Source organism: Neopsephotus bourkii, unplaced genomic scaffold, assembly GCF_033783945.1.
Source record: "Neopsephotus bourkii isolate Nb327-2 ecotype Australia unplaced genomic scaffold, CSIRO-AGI_Nbou_v1 NB_936, whole genome shotgun sequence".
Lineage (NCBI taxonomy): Eukaryota > Metazoa > Chordata > Aves > Psittaciformes > Psittacidae > Neopsephotus > Neopsephotus bourkii.
Genome location: NW_026901430.1, coordinates 1652115 through 1662711, shown reverse-complemented (window position 1 = coordinate 1662711; position 10597 = coordinate 1652115). Strand labels below are relative to the sequence as shown.

Sequence of the window (10597 nt, the reverse complement as noted above, 5' to 3'; positions counted from 1 at the left end):
ATAGTCGCTGGTGTTGGACTGCTTTAAACCACCCAGCCTGAAGTGGTTTTGACATAGCTTTGACAGAAAACCCATCCTGTTCCTCTTTTGTCTCTTAACCCCTGACTTCCCTAACGCCCTGGGAAACGCTGGTGTTGAGACCTTCTCTGGGAGTTAGCACAGTCTCAGTCTCCAGATGATGAACTTAATCATTCCCATTGCTGCCAGGGGGCAACCAGAATCCCCAAGGATTTTCCTCAGTTTGTCAGAGACAGAAATAGAGCACTGTAGTCCCAGTGCCCGCGGCCTCTCTCCTGCCTGCATCTGCCCAAAATAGCCAGAAAGCACATCTGTACCCTGTGCAGCAGCTCCTGCCCTCTCCTCACCAAGGAGACATAGCGAAGATGCCAGAGTCCTTACTTACATGAGTGAACTTGCCATAGTAGGGGTAATACATGAGATCAAATGTCCCGTTTCCAGGGTAGAAGTCCACAGCTCTGAGATCGCTCTCATTGCCTTTCTGTGATTGGAAAAAAACAAAGGGACACAGAATGCAGCTCCCTTCAGGATAGTGTGAAGGAGCTTTACTACTGAAACCTCTTGCAAATCCCTGTCAGGGCTCAGCTGCACTTGCCTCCATGCAGAGTTTGCTGTGAGAGCCAGCTGCTGCTGCAGTGAGTGGAGCATAACAGTGCTATGAAGACACAGGCAAGGTTACAGGATTTGTGCCTGTCAGTCCCTCCCTGCACTTGTCTAGTTCTGTACTGCTCTCTGCCCGGGCAGTGGGAGCCCTTCCTTCACCCTGTTGCTGGGAGCTTGCAGGGCACTCCCAGGACCAAGGGTCCTGCAGAGCAGTAGGGATGGATGTGAGCAGCTCCTGCCTCTGCGCCCTGAGCTGCAGGCTCTAGCTGGTACCCAGCACCCAGCGCTGCCCTCAGGGGCTGAGCAGGGCACTGGTGGTGAGCCTGGCTCTGGCAGCACACAGAGGGCAAGAGTGGGAAGCAGGAGACTGGTGCGCTGCACCCAGAGGCATTGGCAGTGCTGGGTCCTGTGACTGAGGCTCAAATGGGGATGAATATTGGTGGGGTCCATCAGAGGGAGACATTTGGCCTTCTATGCACCATGCTGACAAGCACAAAGGAAAGCAGTACCTGCACTTTGCAGTCCACTCTCACAGGGACCCCAGCGCCAGGGCGGTAGCCTATGATCTGCAAAAACAAAAGACACCCGTGCTTGTAGGAAATGCAGCGGTAAACACGTGCAGCCTCCCTTCTCCAGGGCTTAAGCTGGAATTAAGGAAGGAATTAAGATAACGAGCTTTCTCTGTACCCGGTTCATCTTCAGCAGGATGCAGGGCTGGCCTTTAGAGTAGCCAAACGTTGGGTCCTCAATGCCAGAGCAGTTCCGCAGAAGGGAGCGTTTGAACTGGCAGGCCTTCTTCTCCTCGCTTTCATTGCCCCCCTGGATGAAGTACTGTCCTGAGATGCACTCAATATTCTTCTCCTCTTGAACTTTGTCATCGTAAGCTGGCGGGGACCAAGAGACTTGTTAACATTTCTCGAGTCCTGCACATACCCACACTCTCAGAGTACATCCGCATGTCAAGGGAGTTAGAAAGTCCCACCTGGAAAGGCAAGGCTCCTGCGACCATTTTAGGAGCCTCTCTTTCTAGACTCATGAGATGCCCACAAGGAGATCCCTGCACTGCTGTGTGCCTGTGTGCACGGGTGCAAACAACTTGCCAATATGACCCTGGGGTGGCTAAGAGCTTACCTGCTAGGAAGTGGTGCATGCTGTCCACGTAGGGCTGCCACGTGCTGGGCTGAGAGACATTGAACGCAATGGTGAACCCATTCAAGTACGGTCTGATCATTACTCCTGGAGAAGGAGACAGACCCTGTTAGAGCAAATGTAGGTGGACTTGGGGTGGATGTGGATGTGGGGTGTGAGTTGCTGGGGCTGGTTACACTGCGATTGGGCTCAGGGCTGGGCACAGGATGAGAGCAGCAGCACCAGCTCACAAACCCTCTCCTAAACCAGCTGATCCCTTACCTCCATTTCACACCCAGAGAGCACAAAATATCCCAGGAAATACGGGGAACCTAGAGGATCTCAGTAGCACTGCAGGAAAGTGGTGGGCTTGGGTATGCACACAGGTGCTGAGGGGTCCAGGCTCCAGACAGGAATAAGGGTGAGGGGCCTTGTGTTCCCCACCAACATGGGGAAACACAGGGAAACTGCTGCTTCTGACACAGGGAAAGCAGTTTTGAACATTATCTTACCAGGACTCCCCAAAATAATAATGCATAAAACCTTAATTTGCATTTTATTTTGAAGATATGAGGTATAAAGGGGCAGCAGCTGAAATGAATGGACATCACCTATGAAAGGCCCAAACCTTTAAAACTGGAATTTTCCTTGAGAATAGTGATAACAATAATTAGCATAATTGGAATAACAGTATCATTAGAATGAATGCTATATAAGATGCCTGATCCCCTGCAGAGAACCTACAGCACTCACAGTGCTCTGAGGTAAGTGATAACACCCTGTGTTATGGAGGGCTGGTTGCCCATGGGAGCATACAGCTCCATCAGAGCTTTACCCACGTCCCTGCCATGCCATTCCAGGAGTACACTGGTGCAGGGAGGTGCCTGAGGCCAGGCTGGGGGCACGTACCTGGCGGAGACACGCGGTCCCGGTATGTCGGTGTGTAGGGGCTCAGCGTGAGCAGCATCACGTACAAGCAAAAGGCAAACATTCCCGCCAGGCACGTGTAGAAGACGAAGTAAAACAGCAAGATCAAGCCTGCGAAAGAGAGAGGGCACGTTGCTGTAAGCGCAACTGGAGCACGTCCCACGGGGAGCGTCCCACAGGGATGCACAGCCGTGCTCAGCACGGCGTCCTCCGCAGCTCCGAGTCCGTCATGGAGGTGGGAGCTCACAGCCCCCCTCCGTACACAGACCCTGGCATTTCTGGATGCCTGACACGCTCCTTGCCCAGCCCCAGGGCTGGGGCAGTGGCTGCTTTGCTCTGACCCCTTTTGCCTCGTGGCCATTCCCAGGGCTGGGTCAGGACCAGGTCTGTGTGCCCACCTGCCTCAGCTCTCTCTGACAGACAGACCCAGTCTTGGCTCTTGTCCTTCCACCCCCTCTTGGCATGGTAACATGTACCCAGCAGCTTCCACTTGTCTCCTGGCCTGACTCCTGTCACCTGCATGGCCGGGATACCAGCGCTGGGCATCGCTCAGGGGCTGTGGCACCGCTGGCTCTGTCACAGCCCTGACATCTCAGGAATGGGTTTGTTTTTCCTATGGACCAGGCTGATGGCTGAGGATGTCTCAAGAGGCCACAGCCTATGAATAAAACCCAGCGGCTCAGAAAGCAAAGTGAAGCCCTAAGGCAAACATTTCCCAGGAGAAACGTGCCGCAGCCCAGAGGAGCCCTGGGAACGCAGATGTGCTCTCCTGCCGTGCTTCTGCCGGGGCCACGGTGCTGGGAACCACTGCAGGGCCGTGTCCTGCTGTGTGCTGAGCTGGGGCAGAGGGAACCATCACTGCTGCTGGTGGCACAGCAGGGACAATGTCCAACCCTGCCACAATGCTGGGATGTTGCCTCTACACCAGCCTGGTGAAGCTGGAGCTGCTGCCGGTGCCGAGCCACTGCTTGTTGGGACATGGTGCTGCTGCCATCCCTGTCTTCAGTTTCCTGCAGTGCAGCAGGAAGCATTGTCACCGTCAGAGCCGGGTGTGCAGCCTTTCCCAGGGGCTGCAGCCTCCAGTGCTGACCCTGTGGCCAGCCAGCTCCCTGCATTATGGCAGTGCGAGTCCCCGGAGCCCCCTGTCCCTGGGGAACACCTTCATGGCCAGCGCAGGGGAGCAGCCCCAGGCTGGGCCAACTCCCTCCTCCTCACCTGTGAGATGAGAGTGGGAAAGTTCAGCTCCATTCACCTCCAAATGCTCTCACTTTAAAAGAAGATTGGATTTTCACAGTAGCTTCAAGGCCTCTCTCCTGCCCCCCTGCACGGGCATGTGAGCGCACACGCGTGTGCAGCCGCGGTATGTGTGTCCATAGGGCAGTGTGGCTGTATAGCACACCGGGATGCTCCCAGGGTGCAGGAGGACCCTGCACCCTCCCCGAGGCTGTAAATAAATAACTTTCAGCAATAGCCAGCTGGGCCCACATCCATTCCTCCCGCAGAGCTTTTCTCGGCACCTGGAAGAGCCAAACCCACGTCCCTAAGGACTCTCGCCCGCGTACTGCTCCCGCACTCCAGCCTGCACCTTCCCATCCAGCAAAGGAGCAGCAAAACCCAGCTGCCCTCATGGCCAGGAAAGGGCACGTGGATTTCTGCCCCAGGCTCATGCCTGCACACTTTCAGACTCCTCTGGTGCTTATGGGTCCTTTGTTTCTCCTGGCTGCCACCACAGGCTTTGCAGAGCACTCAGCCAGGGCACAGGCAGGCTGTGGGGCTTGCGAGCTCATTGCCAGTGCCAGTCAACAAGGGCTGCAAAGGCTGAGCAGCAGCCCCTGATAATTTACACTTACACCCATATGGATGTGCACATGATGCTAAGGCTAAGATCTTCACTGCTGTGGGGGCTATGTGCTGTCAGGAGACCAGAGCTGCAAAGGGGGATGGCACCAGTGTGCTGTGGCACCTTGCTCTCAGACTGAGCCTGCAGGAGAGCTCACCATGGGCTGCTCTTAATCTCCCAGGGCACCTCCAGGCTCAGTTATAGTTTCTGAAGGCCACACAGATATGGATCAAATAGGGTGCCCAAAACCCTCACTGTCATATCCCAGCCACCATCCCCAACAGCACATATGGGCCCTGTTGTTGGCACCACGTCATGCCCTGGGAAGCTGTGGGGTGACGGTGACGACCGGCCCTTCCTGCCCCAGAGCACATGCAGGCATTGAGGGCTGTGTGGCCTCGCAGTGAGCACCCTCCCCACACCACCTGCCCTGTGATTCAGGTGCTCTTTCCCCACCAACACTGATGAACCCAAAGCCACCTCCCCGCAGGTTCCTGACTTACACGGGCAGGAGCCAGGCTGCTGGCAGCAGCAGAGGTGCATGGCTGTGGCAGCCTGACCTGCAGCCCCTGCGATCACTCAGCCTCTTAATTCCTCCCCAGCACATGGTCTGGGCAGCCCAAAATCTTTGCTTTCACATTCTCAGTCAACATTAACATCCAGACCAAGGGTATCTTTCCCAAGGTTTCTGCTCATCCTCCTCACTAGTTCTTTATTGCACTGGTTAGAAACATCTACCCTGAAAATGTGGGACAGGGGTAGTCAGTCCGAGCTATCGAGGACGTTCACAGGCAAGTGCATCCATTGTGAAGGAGAAAAGGCAACGATCCCTGAAAGCGGGGTTGAGCAAGGACCTACCCCAGCTCTTGGCCGTTCTCCCCAGGCATGTTTTCTCCTCCGGGTTCCACAGGAATATCTTCATCTCCCCAGCCAGGTCTGCCCAGGTTTTGCTCCCCATGTCTGCTTTGGTCTTGTTCTCTCTTCTGTCAGGAACCCAGACCTCCTCGTCCTGCTTATTTTCCTGCAAGAGTTACAGAACACAGCCCCCACATCCAGGCTGAACATCCCATTGGCCAAAAATAAATGCAAAAGCACTTAATAGCTGGAAATGTTTCAAATTTCCATTTTCCCATCATCACTCTTGAGTTAAAGAGAGGCAGATTTGGCTGTTGTAACTTAAGATCGCTTAGATCCCAGCATCCATTTTTCCATGACACGTACATCACTGCCGTCACACTGGGCACTGTCTCCTTGTCCTGGCATTTACAGAAACTCATCTTTTTCCACCTGTGTGAACATGACCAAAGAAAACCTGTGATCTGGGGTTGTTCCCACGCTTCTGCAACATCTCTGAGCACAAGCGCACGTCTTCGGTGCTACCACAGATGACAGCGGGTGACATTATTTGAGGTCACCCAGCTTGTTTTTCTTGGCGCGTGAGCAAGTGTTCAGCCTTTGGAGAAATCCCTGTGTTGTTACTCTTTAATTGCACTGCGTTCCATGGAAAAGCATCTCCCCAGGTGGTGAGAATTTGCATTTTGCCTCGGTGGTGAAAACTCGTTTGTACAGAGCTCAGGAACAATCTCTCTGTACCTGGGCCTGGCTAAGAGTCCCTTGAGACAAGACATGGCAGATGTCCCTAACCACCCCTGAACCTGGGCAGGCTCTGTGTCTTCAAAAGCAGGCAGTGATCTGGGACACAGTGCAGACCTTGCTTTGGGCTCAGGGCAGGGCTGGGGACAAGGGGTGATGCTGAGATCTGGGTGAGTTCATCACCTCCCTGTGCTGCAGGGCTCAGCCTCTCCTGGCTGGGTCAGAGCCACGCTCGCCCGCCCTGGCCACATTTCCCCGAGGGCACTGTGCCCACTGTGAGCCCCATGGTAGCTGCACTGGCACCATCATCCCATGTCTGCACTAAGGGCCATGGAAACCTGCCAGCCATAGGCACCTGTTGGACCCAGGGCTGGCAAGCAGGATATTCACACCCCAGGGGAGGCCAGGGGAGCTGGGACGTGGCCGATGGCTTAGCAGAAAGTCTGCCTTGGAAACACCCTCAATTCAGGCAGATTAAACTCTGCTCAGACACATAAATACTGTGAAACAGTGAGAACGGGGGGAAAGGACAGACTCCAAAGCCCGAATTCATGCCTTGAAGGGCCCGGTCAGACCCAGGGGGGCTGTAAACCATCACCATCATCCCACTGATTGCACCCATCGGCCCTGGCTAAAGCCCCCGTGGGGTTCTGCTGGGAGCATGCCTGCGTCAGAGCGCTGCTGCCGCTGCCCGCACAGCAAAGGCACTGCCTGGCCCCGGTCCCACTCCCCGGGCTGGAGCCTGCCCTGAGCCAGCTCCTGCACGGCCACAGCCCTGCTCCATGCACAGCTGGTGAAACCAGGGCATTCTGGAGTGGGGAAGCAGCAGCCCCAGCAGAAGTGGCCAGCAGGGAATGGGAGAGAAGTGCAGAAGCTGCCGGCTGCCAGGACACCTGCAAATGAGCAAGTGATGGAAGAGGAGCAGGAGGGGTTCTCCTTCCTCCCACTCTTCTCCCCATTGAACTAAAGAGCTATTGGTAGCTGTTCTGGAAGCATTTTCTCAGACACTCAAGGTAGCAGGGGCTGCTCAGGGGGACTCTGCACCGATGCTTAGTGCTGCTTTAGGAAAAGACCTTTGAATTTCACACCAGCTGCAGCTCAGAGGCAGTGAGGGCAGTGCATAGGCTGCATGCAGAGCCCTGGCCCAGAAGCTGCTACCAATGCTTTGAGCTGTTGCGGGGACATAGAGACAGCCACCCATGGGCTCTCACCCTGGGAACTCCATGGCTCTACCCTGCAGAAGCCTTTTGCAAGGAGGAAAGTTTCTATGTTTCATCCAGCACACAGTGACGAGTCCCGTCCTGATAACTGGGAGAGATCACAGGGGCTCCAAGGGGCATGGGAAGGCTGAGGCGGTCCCATCCTCTTCCCACAGGGAGGGAAGTCTGTGTGGAGCAGGTGGAAAGACGGGATGAGCCCTCTGCCAGGTCCCTGGCAGAGATCCCTATGCTGGGGAGCTAGGTTAGGTCTGGACTGCAACACCTCCAAGGTGTTACCTCTGCAGCCCAAGACCAGAGGTGGACTCGGAGCAGTCCCTTGCACTTGGAGAAGGGACAGGAGGAGCAGCAGGGTTTGGGGCAAGAGCGTGCTGGGGCAGGAAGGGGGCACAGCCACAGCGGAACCTCTCAGGACACTGTGCAGCCCCAGGCTGCTGCCTGCCCTGCATCTGGGGTGACCCTGGGTGGCAAAGCAAAGCTGGGGTACATCCCTGTAGGGATCATGCTGTGCTGATGGGCAGGGGTGTCCTCGGGGTGCCAGGTGGTTTCCCTGGACCAGGTCAGATCTCAACAGCAGGTTGCTCATTCTGAAAGCCAGGTCTGCAGAGGCTGGCCCATGGCAGATGTCCACAACCCTCCTAGACCCCCTCACTGCCCAGAACCACCGGCCAGCCCCCCTGCTGCCCCTTCCCCCCTCAGTACAAAGTGCTTACACTTTGCCTGAGGGATGAAGTAGCATTTCCTAGAGCAAAGTAGCTGTATTTATCATTCACAAAGCAGGCCATTGACAGTAGCCCCCGCCTCACCTCTCACAGGGTGGCCAGCAGCCCCCAGAACACTCACCACCTGCCGGTGGGGGCTCCTGCGCTGGCCCTCCGTGCCCCCAGCGCTGCTGTTCCTGTCCATCCCTGGGTGGGAAACACAGAGAAACGGGAGCGTTAGCACCGCCGGAGTGCAGCGCTGAGCCCGGCAGCACCAGCCCCATCATGGGTGCCGTGTTGCCCCTGCTCGCGGGGACCTGCAGGCACAGCTCCCCAGCCCCGCAGCTCCCCCCAGAAAGGCTGAGTGAGCCTGGCTGCACCAAGACCTTTGGCTGTCTGCAGGGAACTACACTGCTTTCCCTCCCTACGCGGCAGGACTTCGGCGTTAGGGAGCAGATAAAAAAATAACTTCCTTTCCTAAGCGGGGGGAGCTCAATGCAACAGGATCCTGCCCCGAGCCCCCTGGCATCTGGTGCCCTTTGCAGCACCCTCAGCATCCTGACCTGTGCCCAAGTCCCCATCAATGCCAGCCAGCGCCCTACATGGGAAAGGAAGCGGGGCTCTCTGCCCCAGGGAGACCGTGTAGCTGTTAATAAACATTAGGAAATCTCTAGGGCTTTTGATGGCCACATGTATCTGTCAATATGTGCTTGTCAGTCACGGCGGGGCTGTGGTTAATGCTTGCAAAATCGCTTTTGCAGTGAAGGAGCAGTGCGAGGGGACAGGTCTATATTTATCCCTTTGGATTGAGACAACAGCTAGGAACACAGTATCAGCTTCCATGACCCGTCTGTAAGAGCCAGTCACAGCTACCAAGACAAAATCCAGAGGGACACCTTGCTGGGACACCCTGCTGGGACACCCTGCAGACAGGGTATCAGGTTTTCCCACATCAATGAATTACAGGCACAGGATGGTCATTAGGAGCACAAGGGTGCATGCTGAGTGCTGCTCCTGTCAGGGGCTGGCATGGTAGAGTGCTGGGGAGAGCACGGAATGGGGCACTGATGTCCGGCCAGCCTTGCTAAAACACAGCAGTGTGCAAGGACTGCCTGTCCCTGGCTGTGCCCCATGCAGCTCTCGAGGAACAGCGGGGCTTGTTTGACACCGTCTGTCCCAGCAGCAGCTCAGCACCATCCACCAGCTCATTCCCTAGGCACGTTTCCAATGGGGCCAGCAGCCTGTCCCTTCACAGGAGAGCCGGGCCCTATTAACGAAGGGAAAAGGCTGCCTTGCCCCTTCCTGGGGCTTTGCCCAGGGACAAGGGGACGTCTGTTCCCGGCTCCTGCAGGGCAGCACCGCGCTGTCCAAGCCAGCAAAGCACCATTTCTCCCTTTCCTCCCCTGAGCATGGCTGAAAGCCGCTCGCCGGCTGTGCTAATAAATGGGCGCCGCGGGAAGGAAAGAGGTCTGGCAGCAGCCCCGGTCTGCGCCGAGTTGGCCGGGGCTGCCGCACGCCTGCGGCTGGGCATGCAGGCAGGGCTGGCTCGGCACCGGTGCCTACCCGCAGGCAGGCCCGCGGCAGGACGCGTGCAGGCAGCCGTGCTCACAGCCAGGCTGGGGCGCCGGGGATGGAGACCTGCTGCCCAAAGCTCGACAGCTGGGATGGGGCACAGGGACTGAACACGGCCTGGGCCATCGTGGGGCAGCAGCAGCTCCCCAGGAGCACACGCACCCCATGGCAGTGGTTGTGCTGCCGCGCAGCCTGGCCCTGGCACAGTGGAAGAGGGAGCTGAGACCCATCCCCTCCGTCACTGACATGGAGTGGGGGTGACCGAGCAGGAGGGGACCAGTGCCAGCCCCACACAGGCAGTGATTACAGGGCTCCTCTAGTTCATCCGAGGTAAATAATCACTGTTTTCTCTGGAGGTGACGTGTTCTTTGCCATTAATTGATCGGGGCATTCGTAACTTGCCTCTTGCGCTACTGTCAGCGCACACTTTCTTTTCTCCTGGGAGAAGCTGGCAATCAGCCTCCTGTCCAATAAAAGTGTGGGGGGTTTTAAAGCAGAGATAGGATTCATTTCTTTTAACTTGATGAAATATGCTTTGGCTTGAAATAATTACATGATTTGCACTTAGCACCTTTCAGCCCAGGGCATTAAAGTGACTTACAAGCAATTATGAAGCCTGCCGAGAAGATGTTTTTATCCCCATTTTACAGATGCAATATGGAAAACAGGGGTTGAGGGCCTGCCCTGGCCAGGGATGCAGGGATCTTGCGGGTGTCCTGGAAGTTCTGCCGCCATGGGACAGGGCACAGTCAGCAACAGGCGTCACCACCAGAGCAGGGATCACAGAGCCGTGTCGGTGGCTACCTGGGACTGCCATCAGCATCGCAAGGATGAGGAGGGACCCGGGAAGGATGGGGGACAGAGAGGTGCCAGGGAGGTGTTTGGGGAAGGACAGTGGCCTGGAGCAGCAGGGCTGGAGAGGGCCTGGGAGCTGCTGGGGTGCAAAGAAGAAAGATGGGGAGAGGGCGGGAGGCCCCCGGCCGGGCTGCGGAAAGGGT

At 56.5% G+C, this 10597-nt stretch overlaps 1 protein-coding gene across 3 annotated transcripts in view; it reads right to left on the bottom strand.

The window, feature by feature from the left end:
- The window catches only part of ATP1B4 (ATPase Na+/K+ transporting family member beta 4), a 69994-nt gene that overhangs the window by 1329 nt on the left and 58068 nt on the right, over positions 1-10597 (bottom strand). The window contains exons 1-8 of one of the 3 annotated variants that reach the window (XM_061358077.1): positions 8591-8690; positions 8170-8234; positions 5375-5537; positions 2659-2787; positions 1753-1857; positions 1309-1505; positions 1131-1187; positions 404-499 (exon numbers count right to left, since the gene is read on the bottom strand). In XM_061358077.1, the coding sequence (XP_061214061.1) occupies positions 404-499; positions 1131-1187; positions 1309-1505; positions 1753-1857; positions 2659-2787; positions 5375-5537; positions 8170-8234; positions 8591-8687 (909 nt within the window). In that variant the 5' untranslated portion in view covers positions 8688-8690. Of the gene's footprint in view, positions 1-403; positions 500-1130; positions 1188-1308; positions 1506-1752; positions 1858-2658; positions 2788-5374; positions 5538-8169; positions 8331-8413; positions 8498-8590; positions 8691-10597 lie in introns of those variants that run through there. The other 2 variants (XM_061358079.1, XM_061358078.1) reach the window with 2 other exon arrangements.